The sequence below is a fragment of the Lytechinus variegatus genome, chromosome 9 (assembly GCF_018143015.1).
Source record: "Lytechinus variegatus isolate NC3 chromosome 9, Lvar_3.0, whole genome shotgun sequence".
In the NCBI taxonomy this organism is placed as follows: Eukaryota; Metazoa; Echinodermata; class Echinoidea; order Temnopleuroida; family Toxopneustidae; genus Lytechinus; species Lytechinus variegatus.
This window is the reverse complement of record NC_054748.1, coordinates 12793219-12811004: the sequence shown is the minus strand read 5'-3', so window position 1 is coordinate 12811004 and position 17786 is coordinate 12793219. Positions and strand designations below refer to the sequence as shown.

The window sequence follows — 17786 nt, the reverse complement described above, 5'->3', positions numbered from 1 at the left end:
ATTAAGGGCTAAAGCTTAATTGTTCTATTAAAGAAATGAAATCTAAATCTAATTGAAATTTGTCATATACTGAAACCCGAAACGAAAAATTCTCCCCAAAAAATGTGAAAGCGTAACTTTTGAAAATATATACCCCACTGGACTACGCACACCGATACAAGGACACAACAATATTCAGATCAGTGACTAGAGATTGGGCGTTTAATAGTTTGCCTAAAATGCCGATATCGTGGACATAGAGGGCGCTCATGCAGAAACATCTTATCGGAGAGACAACCGGGTGGTGTCAAAAGAAAAGATCAAAGCGCACGCTTCCGTTTTCGCTGCAAAGGGAACGGTGGCGTCTTGAATGGCAAGAGCACTGACCCGTAGGAAAGAAAAATGGACAATGGAACGTTGAGCGGGATCGCCGTGGAATATAAAGGTAAAGACGCACGCACACCTTTGACAAGCCGCCTTAAATTGAGAAGGTAGAAAAATGATTTAACACACCTCAACAAAAGACTGGTACTTTTTACAGCTGCTTCCAACATTGTTTTTGTACATGATGAAATGTCGGATTAGTGATGCTTAAAAGATCTCGTTTGAAAGAAAGTTTTAACAAATCTTTATTTCTTAAATGCTTTAGCTATTACTGAATCAAATATGCTCAAACAAATGGTAGATGTGTTTGTACTTTATGATCTAACATTAATGAACTAATCTTCATGTTATAAGTGTTCCATCTCCCACTAAAAATACAATACCTTTAACAATATTTTATATACTTTTTTATTTGTTTAGATATTAATGAGTGTTTGAATGATCCTTCACTCTGTGCTAATGGAATATGTGAAAATACACAGTCATCATATATCTGCATGTGTAATGAAGGATTTGTAGAGTCTAGCAATAGACGAGCTTGTGACGGTAAGTTATGCTTAGTTTGGTTTTTATGTAGTCGGTTAAATGCTTTCATATGTGAAAGGCATTGCATAAAATTGATATTTATTTGAATTTAAAAATTATTTGTTTTAGCAGTTTTATGATTGAAACAGTCTACATAATAGCTTTAATCCACTCTCTTTCTTTGTCTATTATCCTATTTAGCGCATAGAGATGCCCATGGGTGGTGATATGCGCTATACAAGCAACGTCGTATTATTATTATTTTACAAATTTGTCTTGCATGGTCTTACTAAATATAATTTAGTGCTTCAATTAAAAAAGGTCAAAGTGATCAGAATCAAAGTACAAAGTGTTTGCCATTTACTATGATGTATTGCAATTAATCTCTATGGAAGATGAATTTAATGGGGGAAGCCCTTGTGGCAATATTTATGTCTATCCTTTTTTTTCTTCTAGACATAGACGAGTGTCTGGAAAGCCCTTGTGGTAATGGGACCTGCACCAATAACAATGGATCTTACACATGTGCCTGTAATGAAGGCTTTGAACTGAGTATTAATGGCAGTACATGTTCAGGTATTAACCTTACAATGGTGAAATCATGTTTTATTGTATGAAAGGTGTATTATATGTTGTACACCTTCACCTGGGTTCTCAGAACTATTAAGGGGAAGTTCACCCCTGACAAGATATTTGTTTAAAAACGCCTTTATGGTATGCTCTCAGCCCCCCCCCCCCCACTTGTGTGTTAGTTCATGTATAGATATGACTATCAATTTTATTAAAAAATGGATTCTAGCATTGATGTATGGTTATGATTTGATGTATATCTTTATATTTATATATATATATATATATATATATATTAAGCTACGCCTACCATTGTTCTCTTTATCCATTTCTTTACAATATTTAAATAAAAAAGAGTTGCCAAAAGCTGTTGTACATGTAAAGCTTTACACATTTGTATTTCTTCTCTCATACGTGTACTGTATCAAAGCAATAGCTTTTATCCAGCTGAGGCATGGTGGCTTAATTGTCATTGTTCAAAACTCACCTTCACCTGACAAAGGAAAATGTAATTGGTATAGTGTCGAAAATCTGTCTATCTGACGGTCAATCGGATTGGGCTCAGTCTAGCCACTAACCTGTCTCTGTGGTCTAGTGGTTAAGGCACCGGCGTTCAAAGCTGGGGGCCCAGGTTCGATTCCTGGCAGAGACATTTTTTCAGCATCACCAATTTTTCCAAAGGGTAGATAGCTCTGGGGAACCTTAATTTGAGCTACGCCTACCATTGTTCTCTTCATCCATTTCTTTACAATATATATATATATATATATATATATATAAATATATATATATAAAGATATACATCAAATCATAACCATACATCACTGTTAGAATCCATTTTTTGAATAAAATTGATAACTAACACACAGGTGGGGGGGCTGAGAGCATACCATAAAGGCATTTTTAAACAAATATCTTGTCAGGGGTGAACTTCCTCTTAATAGTTCTTTACAATATTTAAATAATAAAAAAGAGTTGCCAAAAAGATGTTGTACATGTAAAGCTTTACACACATACTGTATATATATATATATATATATGTATATATACATAACATTTTCATATGTTTTTATGTAAACTCCCAAGCCCACCTGTGTGTTAGTTGATGTATAGATATGACTATCAATTTCATTCGAAAATGGATTCTAGCATTGATGTATGGTTATGTTTTTATGTATATCTTTATATATATATCTTTGTTATATATAACATTTTGATATGTTTTTATATGTTACATGTGTTATAAGTAACATATAATGTTTCTATGTAAATTTATATGTTTAGATATTGATGAATGTGCTGGAAATGTTAATCCCTGCTTCAATGGTACCTGTATCAATACCATCGGATCATATACATGCAACTGCAGCATTGGATTTACTTTGAGTAATGATAGCAGTACATGTGGGGGTACGTATTGAACCATTATTGTATATGAACCAGCAGCCAAGTATACCACAAATCCTTAACTATTCAAATCTGGTCAGGTCCCTAACCTAAATGTTTTAGTAAAGACCTACTTGAATGATAACGCACTAATTCATTATTTGATACATTCATAATAAGTTTCTCTATAGAAATATACTCATATTAAAACTAGCTATTAAGTCAATGAGAGGACAATGCACAATTCGCTCCCCATCTTTACGTTTGAACACATGAACACGAAAATTAACTGTATCAAAATATCATTGTAATTATCTTTATATTATTAAGTTGTAATAATGATGTTTTGACATTCATATCCTTTGTTTTCTATATATTCCCAAAATGTCTTGTTCTATTCATACTTCTGTCTCTTCCTTTTCTCAACAGCATTTTATAACATTTGTATAAAGCCTGTTGTGAATTTGTGTATTAACGACAATGAGAAGTATACATAGGGCTTGTTAAGCACACTTTTCATCTTAAAGTACAAGTCCAGCCCAACAAACAGTTTTTTTAATAAAAAGAGAAAAATTTCCAACAAGCATAACACTGAAAATTTCATCACAATCGGATGTAAAATAAGATAGTTATGACAGTTTTGCTTAATTTTACAAAACAGTTCTATTCACATCCTGGTCGGTATACAAATGAGTAGACTGATGACGTCATCCACTCACTATTTCTTTTGTATTTTATTATATGAAATATTCTAATTTTCTCCTAATTGTCAAGTAAACAATTATTAATTCCTCCCTGAACAAGTGGAATTAGCATTGTTCAATACTATATGGTTCAGTCAAGTTTTTCCTCATTGTCAAATCTCTTAAAAATGAAATATTGTATAATTCAAACAATAAAAAAAAACAAAAGAAATAGTGAGTGATGGACATCAACTCTGTCATTTGCATGTCACTGTTTTGTGAAAAATAGCGAAACTTTGAAATACCATAACTTTTTTATTTTACATCCAAATTTGATGAAATTTTCAATATTATGCTATTTCCATTTTTCTCTATTTTTTCAAATCAACATTTTTCTGGGGTGAACGTGACCTTTAATTAGATTAAAAAGGCTCTTCAGAGTAAATTACAGATAGAGAGAAAAAAATACATCGCAAGTTTGAACTATACAAGGATAGGCTTCATTTCATAGAGAGGTGTCTGTCAAAATGCACCATTATACACATATGTTTTCAGGTTGCCCATGAAGGTGGTCACTGATGTATTTTCAGTATATATGTATGTTAGATTTTTCTCCTTTTATTAAAGCAAATTTTTTGTTGGTATGGACTTGTCCTTTAAATAATGTCCCCTGATAGGAATACCATATTGATAACCTTTGTATGCTGTACATCAAAATTAGCAAATGTTCTAAATTTCTTATTTTCCTAAACTTCTAAACATTTACACGTTTCAGATTTAAAATAAAGAGAGACAGGACTTTGCCCATGCAGGATCAACCTTGTGGAATTTCGAATTTGACGAAATTTTCAGTCTTGTGCCTGCTTGATTTCCCCTATTGATTCAACTAAACATTTTTTTCTAGGGTGGACTTTCCCTTTAATGATTAAATTTTATACTATTTGATTTTTGTTTTGTTTTAGTTTCATGTGGTTCATCTGTGTGTCAAAATGGTGGGACATGCATAGGTTCTAATCAATGTTCCTGTATTACTGGATTTAATGGGTCTGTGTGTGAGAATAGTAAGTATATGGTCCTCTCAAAAAGAAAATGAAAAGATGAGAAAAAAAGGGTTAAACTCAAGATTAATAGCTTGATAATAACTACAAATATTTTATATGCTCTACTTTTGAACCAAAAGGTTTTTTTACAGGTATTCAAATATTTATTGCTATACATATTTTATAAATTAGAAATTCCAGTTACTGGCATTTAATCTAACACTATCTCTACTATCAACTACTATGATATTAGTAAAAACTTTTATAAACTACTTTGAATTTGAATCTAAATTGAAGTTTGGCAGAAAGAAGCTGCTGAAAACTGCTTATCTAATAAAAGAGAGCCAATGGAGTAAATTAAAGAGTCAAAAGGGGCCTAAGCTTTCGATCCTAGCAGAATCTTGGTCGGATGCAAAAAAATGACTCTCTTAATTGAAGTAGTTATAAATATGTGATCTAATCAAAGATTATGAGTTTCATTTTTGTCTCACCTGCGAAGCAGAGTGAGACTATAGGCGCCGCTTTTCCGACGGCGGCGGCGTCAACATCAAATCTTAACCTGAGGTTAAGTTTTTGAAATGACGTCATAACTTAGAAAGTATATGGACCTAGTTAATAAAACTTGGCCATAAGGTTATTCAAGTATTACTGAACATCCTGCATGAGTTTCACATCACATGACCAAGGTCAAAGGTCATTTAGGGTCAATGAACTTTGGCCGAATTGCGGATATCTGTTGAATTCCCATCATAACTTTGAAAGTTTATGGATCTGTTTCATGTCACATGACCAAGGTCAAAGGTCATTTAGGGTCAATGAACTTAGACCATGTTGGAGGGATCAACATCGAAATCTTAACCTGAGGTTAAGTTTTTGAAATGTCATCATAACTTAGAAAATATATGGACCTAGTTCATGAAACTTGGACATAAGATTAATCAAGTATCGCTGAACATCCTGCATGAGTTTCACATCACATGTCCAAGGTCAAAGGTCATTTAGGGTCAATGAACTTTGGCCGAATTGCGGATATCTGTTGAATTCCCATCATAACTTTGAAAGTTTATGGATCTGATTCATGAAACTTGGACATAATAGTAATCAAGCATCACTGAACATTTTGTGCAAGTTTCAGGTCTCATGATTAAGGTCAAAGGTCATTTAGGGTCAATGAACTTTTGCCGAATCGGGGGTATCTGTTGAATTACCATCATAACTTTGAAAGTTTATTGGTCTAGTTCATTAAACTTGGATATTATAGTAATCAAGTATCTCTGAACATCCTGTGCGCATTTCAGGTCACATGACCAAGGTCAAAGGTCAATGAACTTTGGCCGAAATGGGGTATCTGTTGAATTACCATCATAACTTTGAAAGTTTATGGATCTGATTCATGAAACTTGTACATAAGAGTAATCAAGTATCACTGAACATCCTGTGCGAGTTTCAGGTCACATGATCAAGGTCACAGGTCATGTAAGGTCAATGAACTTTGGCCATGTTGGGGTTTTTGTTGAATAACCATCATATGTCTGTAAGTTTATTGGTCTAGTTCATAAAAAGTGGACATAAGAGTAACCATGTATCACTGAACATCTTGTGCGAGTTAGAGTAGTATTCAAAGTCAGCACTGCTGCTATATTGAACCGCGTGGTGCAGGTGAGACGGCCAGAGGCATTCCACTTGTTGTGATACTAAATCAGTAACCTATTATTACCAAACCACAAAATATTCAAGATCCGAATACTGAATGAAGAGAAAACATAAGAATGATATAATGGTTTTACATCTTGTATTTTCATGTAGCATATAATAAAATGATGTTTTTCTATGCACTTTTCAATAGAAAGTATTGCATATCATAGTAAAACAGCAAAAACATAAGTCAAGATAATATCATATTTATCTCATAGATATTAATACCTATTATCATTTCTTGTTCATTTGTTTTTCAGTACTAAAACTTCATGCCGATTTTATGTAATTTTATTAAACCATCAGATATAGATGATTGTTCCCCTTATCCTTGCATGAATGGAGCGACTTGTAATGATGGTGTTGACAGCTTCACCTGCTCCTGTGTGTCCGGTTATACTGGAAATCTATGTCAAATGGGTAAGTCGTGCGTGTCTGGTTATACCAGAAACCTGTTTCAAACAGATAAGTCCTGTGTGTATGGTTATACTGGAAAACTATGTCAAACAGGAAGGAGAGTCTTGCCATGTGATGTGGATTTTGAACATATTTATTGCTTGTTATGTGGTTGAACGTCTCTCGTTTTGTTTACGTATTTACTTTTATAACATGAGCTATGTCTTTCTTCAGTAATGCCACACACTGTCCTTTCTTAACCAATACTGATGTTTTAATATAAAGAAAATAATATATGACCAGGCACCACAAAACTTACAAAAAGTCGAAAGAAATGAAATTCTAGTTAAATAGCTCTACTGAAAGAGGAAATTGTAGCTTTATAATGATATATAACTCATGCAAACTGGTAAATCCTAACCCAATTAAGTAAGAGGATAATCTTCACTACCACAGAACACTCCTTTTGAGAAAAGGGAGATTAAAAATTACTTGTCTATTGAAGAGCACTTACTCTTCCACTAGCATGTATTGTAGCCCAAAGCAAGATTTAAAATCAATAGAATTTAAATAGAAAGAATTATCAGCTTGCTGTAAAAATTCACGTACTAATTTAGTACATCCTTAATAGTTTAAACAAGTTTAAATGTTAGGAGCTATCCTGTTTTAAAATCATAGGAATTCAAAGAGAGATGAATTTTCAGATTTTCTTGAAATCAAATCATGATTACAATTGTCTCAAAAAGACAAAAATAGGTCTAATAAAAACACTTTAGTTTCAATTGGTACAAACAATTTTTTACAGTAAATAGGGGAATGTATACTCTTTCAGAAAGCACCGAAATCTGAAATTTGAATATTCTGACTAAAAATACTCTTAATTGCCTCCAATTGAAAATCACACAGTGCAACTTTTTGTTGGTTTTATGGTGGGTTGTCGAAGGTACTGAGCAGAATTCCAGATTTGTACTTGATCTGATTATAATGTAATATGATATGATTATCAATTTTTGTACAACTTTCAAACAGTGATTTATACGAAACACCACCCTTGTTCCATTTAATTATTTTTTATTTATCCAATCCTACATTGCATGACATTATGTATCAAACTGTTCATTCAAGCTTCAATAAAATGACGTAATCCCTTCAACGTATGATTGTCTCCCTGATTCTCTCTAGATATTGATGAATGTACTGAGGATTCAACTCTTTGTACCAATGGAAGATGTTTCAATCTCAATGGAACTTTCACCTGCGTATGCAACACTAATTTCACATTGACGAATGGAAGTGCCTGCACTGGTAAATCTAAATCACCTCTTTCATAATGAATAGAACAGTTATAAGCAGAATGCAGGGATGGCATGAAATCAGTTAATGTTTTAATTTTTGCAAATAAAGCTTTCCTGTATATGGCATGACCATGACCGTAAAGAGAGGGAAGCTTAACCGTAAAAAGACTATTTCAACACCTAAGAAGACTGGGGAGGGGGGGTGGCTGAACATTTGTGCATGCATTTCCCTTGGCATAATCTAAACTGTGAAATCAAATTATTCGTAAAATCTCATTAATTATGCTAATTTATGTGTAAAATCAAGTGTGTTCTAATCAACTATATAAGGCCCCTAAACTGCTATTGTTTTGTTTACAGACACTATAAGATTCTGATCAAATATACTTTTCAAAAATTTCAATATCATAATCAATTCTTCTCTAAATTGTTGTATGTATTTCTTTGATAAGTATGGACATTTTGTTTTTTATTGGTTTTTCAATGGAAAGTGTTTGGAACTTTATTTTTACCTTTAACAAGATGAAATTAATTGAGTTTAATCAGTAAAGGAGAAATGATGATAGATATATGACTAATAAAACTATTTGCATTGGATTTGTACACAAATTCATGTTTTGAGCAATTCGGGGACTACATACACTTAATCTTGCTCAATTTCGGAACCATGTGTCAGGTGGTCTCCAAGGTTTTGCGAGACCTGAAAGTAAAAAGTCAGGGAGCAACACAGTCAAAAAATTTTGTGCGGCAGATTTATCGCGAAAAAATGTCAAGGGGGGCTGATTGAGCCCCCCAGTCTTATTAGGGTTAATACAGGAGATCAGAATTATATTGTCACCAATTTGGTTGCAGAGCACACACCGTAGAGGTAATGTGATGTACTTGTTGTTTCATAATGGATGAACGAATGGAATAAAAAATAATGATACTGCCTTTGTATGAGTACTTAATCCATTATTTTTATTTGTCTATCCAGTTATAATGATCTCTGACAAGTGAATGAATTGATGATTATTCCATTTGTGCTGTTTAGAAAATGGATTGAAAAGAAACTAGAATTGTATATGTGTTTTCCAGTTATTATTACATGTTTATCCAAAACAATCTTGCTAACAAGTTGACAAATTAAGTATTTTTTCAAATGAATGAATATGAGTGGATTTGAATAAAGAATGTCAGCCCTTTTCATTATTTCATTCATTATTTGTCTTTTATTATCTAGCTCTTCCAAGTAATATTGATGTCAATTAACAAAAATGATTATTTCCTTTGCTTTCCTTTTCATGAATGAAATACTTTTAAAGAATATAAATGCTGTTTTTTATTAATAAATTATCAGTTTTCTTTGTTTATCTGCTTATCTCAAGGGCTTTGTCGACTAGTTGAAGAATTTAAATTATCTATTTTGTTTTGAAATGCAAGATTTTTTTTCAACTACTGTTTTTTTTCATTCTAGCTATCACAAATGACCTTGCTACAAGTAAAGTGAGGGTGAATATTACAGGAACTGCACTAAATGAAGAGCCCTTAGTTTACACTACAGACTTAACTATTAGGTCATCGGCCATATTCATTGAATTAGAGATTAAATTCTGTTTTGTGGTAAGTATTTCAAATTTATTTCACCAATACAGATTATTGAGAAAAAAATTTGGTAACTCATGTCATTCATGATTACTTTAAAGCCTTCCTATAATTAAAAACAGAATAAAGGGGGAATGAATAGTTCCTTTCTCTGTCTAAACAAAATTTCCCACAATTACTCGAAAACATGATAGAGATATTTTAACTAAAACTGTCCCGTCTAAGGGCGATTGAAATTTAACTGGATTTCAGGAGATGGGTCCAGGTATACTGGAGATAATATTTTGTATATGCTCTCTCATCTCTCACAACAGTTTAGGGAATATGTGAGGAACCTTTTGGGTCAACAGCTCGAAGCGTATAATTGCATTGTGATAGCATTTAGCCAAGGTAGTGTGGTTGCTGATATAGAAATGGAACTGGGTGCTGGCACCCAAGATACTGCAGATGGACTTGCACTGACTTTAACTGAAATGGCCAGCAACTTTAGTGGATCTTTATCAGCTGAAGGACAAACCCTTGATGCAAGTATAGCAATAAATGGTAAGATCAAACACAGCTAATCCAGAACAACTTGATAATAATTTCTGCCAAAATTAATACAATTTAAGAAAAGAGATGTCTCTTGTGATTTATTTGCTTAATTGGCACAATTCCATATAATAGGCCTATGTATGTGTGACCCATAGAAGTGGAACGTCATTAATTATTTGTCTCTCTTTTCGAGTTCAAATTAAATGAGGTAGTTATAGTTATCATGACTATATAGAGCAGATTATGAAGTAAAATAAGAATAGAGAAATGTGGAGGCTGCACGTACAAAAATCATTTTTATGAAATTTCCCTTTCATTTAATATTTTGTCATGCCTAATCAAAATTCAGCAGAGACTTAGTAATCAGTTTTCCTTCATGTCTGTTGGTCTGTTACAAAAAGTTTTTTTTAACTTTCTATCATTTTTTAATTTCTGCATCAATTGTGTTCATATTTGGTACAAATGATCCTTGGGTAATACCACATAAGTGGTGATGAAGCTGGTTAGGTCAAAGGTCATCTAGGTGAAATCAAATCACACGAGGTATGGGGGAGCTGCTTATCTGTGATGTTACAGAATCAAAACTTCATAACTATTCTGATTTGACAGATTTTCATCCAAACGTTTTCTGTATTTTGCTCTGATTTTTCAATTTTTTTATCAAACCAGCTTATTACTAGTTTACACTTCTTCAAATCATGTGGGAGACAACGGAAGTCTGTATCACTCTAATGGCAGATAAAGGGGCATTATTCATAGAGTACAGTATTGCTTGATAGATTTTCCCAGACCCTTATCATTCCTGGGTAAAAGTAGGACTCTGGTAGTCAAGTTTAATATCGGCTGAAGTACAGGGAATCTTTTCTATTTTTGACCTGAATAGTTCAATGTGATCAGACGAATTGTCAGAATGGAGGAACTTGTATTACTTCAGGAGACCCATGTGATTGCCTTGCTGGTTTCAATGGAGATCTATGCCAAAATGGTAAGTTTAGTTATTGATATTTAATTTGCATTATTTATTCATTTGTTGATTTATTTGTCTATTCTTATATTTTTTGGGTCATTTCGTATTAGGATTAATGGTTCATGTTTACATGTTTATTGATATATCATTTATTTGTTGATTCATTCATTCCTTTTATTCATCTAACAACTTGTAAAATGTTTTAAAGATAATTATAATAGTTACATTTATATAGTGCTTATTACTCTTTGTTTCTAAGCACTTTACATTGTAATCATTATTACCATAGTCATCGCATCCTTGCATGCCCGCACACAATTTATGCTTTTTCTCCACTCCCTGGGGAGCATTCCAACAAGAGTTCCAAGACTCAATTTCTATTCATATTTCATAGGATTTTGCATCCTCTCAGGTACCCATTTAATACATAGGTGAAGTGTGAATTGATGCTTTGAAAAAAGATGTTAAGCTGTGGTGGGGTTAAAACAGACGGCCCTGTTTATTAACATTGGTTTGATTTTTTATGAAGTCACCATTACTTAGTGTATCTTGTTATTCGCAATCTATTTAACACTCAAAGCAGTTCATGATTAGAATCAATGTCTGCACAACCAGCTGTGCCCCCTCAGAAAGACAATCTGTCCTTTTATCCATCCAGATTTTGGGGGTGTAGGTTTACTATGTTCATTACCTTCCTTGCTATTTTATTTACTCTCCCTTCTTATATTTTTTTAGAAGTTACAGTGCCGGCCGCGGGAAACGTCACAGTGCCCCCTAGGGCGGACGCGGTAGCCCGTAGCGGGCATTTGAGGGGAGCGGACGCGGGAAGACGCCCGCGTCCGCTCCCCTAGAAAATGAGTGCCCTAGGGAACCGCCCGCGTCTATCCCCGGGGCACTGTGACGTTTCCCGCGGCCGGCACTGTAACACTAAAACTTTTCGAAAACTATCTTTCAAATCGGAAGCAAAAGGTAATAAGAGGCTGATAAAAGAAATAGAAAACTGGGAGCCCGGACTGAGAGAAGGGGAAAGGGGAGAAAGAGAATAGAGGGGGGGGGGGGTGAAGAAGAGAAAGAGGGAAAAGGTAAAATGGAGAAGGGATAAGGAAGGGGGAAATTAAAACAAGAAGAAGAACCTAGAGAGAAAGAAAACAGAGGTGATGAAAAAAAGTGAAGGTGAGATAGTAAGAAAAGAGGGAAGGTGGAAGGCAAATAAAAGAAAGAAGGATAAAGAGAAGGAATAAGGGGTGAGAAATTAAAATGGAAGGGAAAATTGAGAAAGATGAAATAGCGGGGATAAAAGTTACTGAAGGCGAGAAAAAGAGAGGGAAAGGGACTAAGAAAAGAAACAAGGAAAAGGAAAGAAAAGGATACGACTATTCTTATCAAAATACTGGAACCCCTCTCTAATTTTCATCATTTTTTATCCCCTTCCTGATTTACCTTTATCTATCTCAACTACTAGCTCTCATCTTTTCCCGATGTTTATCTGTGGACATCATTTTCATACGCACCTCTCATCATCAAATTTATTTTCATTTATCGTTTAGTTCTTTCTCAATCCCTCTCTAAAACTACTCTTTCTCTCTTCCCAACATATAATGCTACGTTAAATTAAGCTACTTATACATTTCTATAGAATACAAGAAACTGTTGTTTCGCAATATAACGGAGGGGGTATTACAAAAAGAAGGGGAAGGGAAAGCAATCAAAAATAAAGGGGAGAAACAAATCAAGGAGTGAAAGGGGGCACAGAAAAGGAAGGGGGAAAAGGGAACAGAAGGGATAAAGGAAAGGGAAAAAAATATATAGAGGGACAGCAGAAGGAGGGAAAAAGAGAAAAATATGAAGGGGAGCAAGAAGGAAAAGAGTGAATAAATGGGGGGGGGGTAAAAAGGAGGGGAAAGGGAGAGAAAGAGAAAATATAGCGGGGGATATCGAGCGTGATGATTAAAGGGATTTTCGACTATATTGTATAGAGGTGAACCCGGACGGGCTTTTATTCTTCAACTTGGCTCGACTAACTCCTTTGTTCCCCGAAAAGAAGTTAGGTTTGATAGTTAGCGTTTGCGTGAGCACCCGCTAAAATTCTTAATAAAAGAAAAGAAGGGTTTGTATAGCTCCATTCTTGCTTTGTTGGCAAGTGATAATTAACTCGTTAAGTACCCATTCCATACAACACGTCATAGTAGCTTTCAAAAACATACTTTTGCTTGGGTTTAAGCATTTAAGCTAAATGCGTTAGGAAAGTTTTTAATAGTTACATATATGCAAATAGTTTTGTTGTTCTGCTATGGAGCACATTGAGCATCTAATCAAGATGGAAAGTGCGATTTACAAATCTCATGTATTATTATTTTTATCTTCTATATAACACTGAATTATGTATTGTACCAAGCTGTGGTTTGGTTTTGTGATTTCGTTTTATCATTTCCAATTCATATAACAAAATATATTCGAAGGAAAATATTGTTTTACTGAAATGAAATAATTGAAACAATGTCTAGACCCTAAATGATATCCAACTAATCTATCAATATAAAACCGCAGTTCGTAAAAATGATAGGTTAATCTTTACTTCGACGATCATCATATAAGTGTATCAAGGATATTAATATTCGTTTTAAACCCATCTATAACTTTTTATAAAATTGCGCGTAATAAATGCGTTGGACAAGTAATCTTTACTTTGATTATGTTAATTATTATTATCTTCCCAATCCGAATATCTACCGATGTAACTAACACCGCAATCGAGAGCAGATAATGTAATCAGATGTTTTAGCAAAAAGACAAACTTGTTAAATCTGCAACATTGGGGTAAATTTATACTTTTTACAGGGTGGGGGTTTTAAAGACCCGATTTGAACCGAATTGAAAAGAATATCCTTATTCATTGTTGTTGACGCGTCAGATAATTAATAACCCCCCCCCCCATTTCTAAGAACATCCTGTCATAAATTGGGAAGCGGATGTGATCAAAGGAGAGGGGTCGGCGTGGACGGGGAGCAAGACTCTCCCAGACTGCACAATAACAAAAGAACCAAATAAAAAAAATCGATGAGCACAACCAGTTTTGCTGGGGTTCGCTTTTTGCGCGTCTACTTTTTATGATGTGAGAAAGAACAATTTTCCCCGATATGAGAGGGGTTTTTTTGCTCTCCCCCCAGATCCCGATCACGCTAGTTTAAAAACATAATGGTCTATCACAAGATAATCGAAGTACATGTACATGTAAACATAGTGCAATTTACGTACCCTAGGATTTCCGAGGGTAAGTGCGGGCACGGCCAATATTATATAGCACGCGGGAAACCGCGGGCCCGTCTAAACGCCCTAGACTGCTCCCCTTGAATACCCTCGGTTAGACGCGAAAGCCCCCTAGGCTGTTTGCGTGCTCGGGCGTGACGTTTCCCGCGGCCGGCACTGTAATTGCTATATCATTCTGTTTTACTTTTGTTGAAAAATTACAAGATATAAAGTTTATTTAATCCTATGAGGAACTAGTGTTATGCAAGACCTGGGTTCTTATTAGGTCCTCTTTTCTCCTTTACTTCTTAAGCATATTCCTACATTGTTGTTTCTCATGAAAATTAAGAATAATGGTTTAGCAAGTTTACCTTTTCTACCAATAAGCATATCTGGGCTCCGTCTTACAAAGACTTATGATTGATCCAATCAAGCGTAACTCTAGGGAAATCCATCAATGTCATAATTTTTTCTGCAGGAAATTTGCACAACATGCTTTGTAAACCACGGAAAACACAAAATTGTTAAGAAATCAATGACTTAATGGATATACATTCATATCTAGAAAAAAATTGAACAAACATTTCATATGTTGACTTTGCTGGCTTTCCATAGTTGTGATTGATCTTTGTAAGACTGTTTTTATTTGTCTCTCCAGATTTTCATATTTATATTTTAGATTTAATGTACAAATGCCTCAAAGGTCACTGCGGGTAGTTTTGTGAATTCAACACGAATTTGAATTTCTTTAAAGAAAGTTCAGGTATGGAAAGAGGTTGAGCCAATAAGAATCTGTATGCATCGTTTTCAGGATACAAAAATAACTTGTAATTTCTGTACAATATTTTGTTGTTTGAATTGATATTACACAGATATCAATGAATGCCTGTCGGATCCTTGCATGAATGGAGGGAATTGCACGGAGGGGGTTGACTATTTCAACTGTACTTGCCCAGATGGTTACAATGGAACTATGTGTGAAGAAGGTATGTAATCCAGATTTATATATCAGTCAGATCAATAATCTGTATTTCAGTGTGCAATGAATTTCTATATTATATTTATAATTCAATGATCCATTATAAAGTAAACAGTTATATTTTTGTCAAACTAAACTATTGGGAATTAGAATACTATGAGGTCTTCTGTGCCCTTTTATTTTACCTTGTCATCATTGGCAACCTATTTATTTTTGTAATGCTCTTTCTTCTGGTCACTTTTCAGTTTTTATAATTTCCCCAGCAAAGTTTTTCTTCCACTGATATGCAATTCCATTAAACAATCAATTTGTTAATTTTCTCCAGGTTTACTTCACTTTTTGAACTGTTAGAAAACTACATTAATTGAAATATGAATAAGAAAGAGAGACAAATCATACAATCAGAGATCCCACATATACATGTAAGGGGTTAGATATTTCCTTTACAAAATGTCTCCTTATTACCTGCCTATCTATTTTATGTCACTTATTTGTTTAGAGCCTATTTACTACAATCAGTATGCCTTACTTTAAGTTCGTTTAACTTACGATTGTAAAGCGTTATATTTGTATTTTCTATTTCATTTTATTGTCATTATTTTACTTCTTTATAATAAGTTCTGTATTTGATTGACATATGGCAAAAATATGAAGAAATTAATAAAACTAGATATGTATGTTTTGCTTCATAGAGAGAAGGATTAAAAGGTATAATGCTCTTTGCTATTTAAGAGTTTTAAAATCTAAATATCATCATCGAACAGAGCTGCCAACCAGTACTGATTTTCTGTACTTACTACTGAAAAATGAGAAATATTCTGATGGTTTCATGCAAAATACTCGGAGTTCTGAATTTTCAGCTTTTTGTACTTTCCTGTGTTATTTCTTTGAATATACTGATTTCCAAACCAGACATTGTTTTTATGCTTTTAAATACTGAAATGTTCCTGTACAGGTTAGCAACTTTGATGTAAGAACTGAAATATGTGATTGCATCTTTTGTAATATCAAAATATGACTTAAGTTGATGGATTTGACAACTTTGTTGTGCACCAGCAGGATGTATTCTTGTTCCACAACCTTCATCTACTTTTCATAACAATGCATTTCCTTATTTACTGATATACATGTAATATACTTTACATTCCATATACTTTAAACTCCTTCTATACTTACATATTTGCTTTATTTTATAGAAATATAATAACAGAGGAACATTGAATCTTAGGACATATGATTGTATGTAATATGTAAAACTGGAAGGAATAAACATGTAATTAACACATCTTTTCAATGCGTCCTATTCTTCATTTTTGTCTCGCCCACCAGGGGCCTGTTGCATAAAACATTTTACCTGAGAAAACTCTGGTAAAAACTGAAAACTAAGGTTAGTCTGATTTCTACCATTGACTTTAACACAGGGCAAAAACTCTGGTAAAAACAACCTGAGTTTTCTCAGGTAAAATTTTTTATGCAACGGGCCCCAGAGGTGAAGACGAGACTTGGGGATCAAAATGTTGTCTGTCATCCGTCCGTCACAAACTTAATGACACATAACTCCACAACCGTAAGTCACTTTTCAACCAAACTTGGATGGTAGATGGACTTGGGGGACCTGCATGTTATGTTGCAGTCAGAGGTCACATTGTAAGGTCAAAGGTCATTTTCAGGTCAACGTTAAAGTTTACATGCAAAACTTTCTTATGACACCTAATTCCACAACCGTGAGTCACTTGGATGGTAGATGGACTTGGAGGACCTGCATGTTATGCTGCATTAAGAGGTCACATGGCAAGGTCAAAGGTCATTTCAGGTCAACGTTAAAGTTTACATGCAAGACTCTCTTATGACACCTAACTCCGCAACCGTAAGTCACTTTTCAACCAAACTTGGATGGTAGATGGACTTGGGGGACCTGCATGTTATGCTGCAGTCGGAGGTCACATGGTAAGGTCAAAGGTCATTTTCAGGTCAACGTTAAAGTTTACATGCAAGACTCTCTTATGACACCTAACTCCGCAACTGTAAGTCACTTTTCAACCAAACTTGGATGGTAGATGGACTTGGAGGACCTGCATGTTATGCTGCATTAAGAGGTCACATGGCAAGGTCAAAGGTCATTTCAGGTCAACGTTAAAGTTTACATGCAAGACTGTATTATGACAGCTAACTCCGCAACCATAAGTCACTTTTCAACCAAACTTGGATGGTAGATGGACTTGGGGGACCTGCATGTTAGGCTGCAGTTGGAGGTCACATGGTAAGGTCAAAGGTCATTTTCAGGTCAACATTAAAGTCTACATGCAAGACTCTTACGACAAGTGTTATTCCATCCCAATCATTTTATAATGAAGTTTCGATACAATTCTGTTGCGTGCCCTCGCAAATCACGATATTTCTGGTTATTTCTATAAGTTGGTGAGACACAAAATTGCTTTTGCCTTGTTTTATCATGACAGATTTTTTTTTCTCTCTCTTCCTTTTTTTGCACCTTGGGCACTCTGCAGAGTGCATTTAGTGTCA

The 17786-nt window shown here is 34.3% G+C and overlaps 1 protein-coding gene across 1 annotated transcript in view; it reads left to right on the top strand.

The window, feature by feature from the left end:
* Positions 1–17786, top strand: part of LOC121421812 (fibrillin-1-like) — an 85991-nt gene that overhangs the window by 30679 nt on the left and 37526 nt on the right. Inside the window, exons 15-24 of the mRNA XM_041616612.1 lie at positions 784–909; positions 1345–1464; positions 2743–2868; positions 4490–4588; positions 6569–6682; positions 7841–7963; positions 9410–9555; positions 9852–10080; positions 10955–11056; positions 15157–15270. Coding sequence (XP_041472546.1) covers positions 784–909; positions 1345–1464; positions 2743–2868; positions 4490–4588; positions 6569–6682; positions 7841–7963; positions 9410–9555; positions 9852–10080; positions 10955–11056; positions 15157–15270 — 1299 coding nt within the window. The remainder of the gene's footprint in view (positions 1–783; positions 910–1344; positions 1465–2742; positions 2869–4489; positions 4589–6568; positions 6683–7840; positions 7964–9409; positions 9556–9851; positions 10081–10954; positions 11057–15156; positions 15271–17786) is intronic.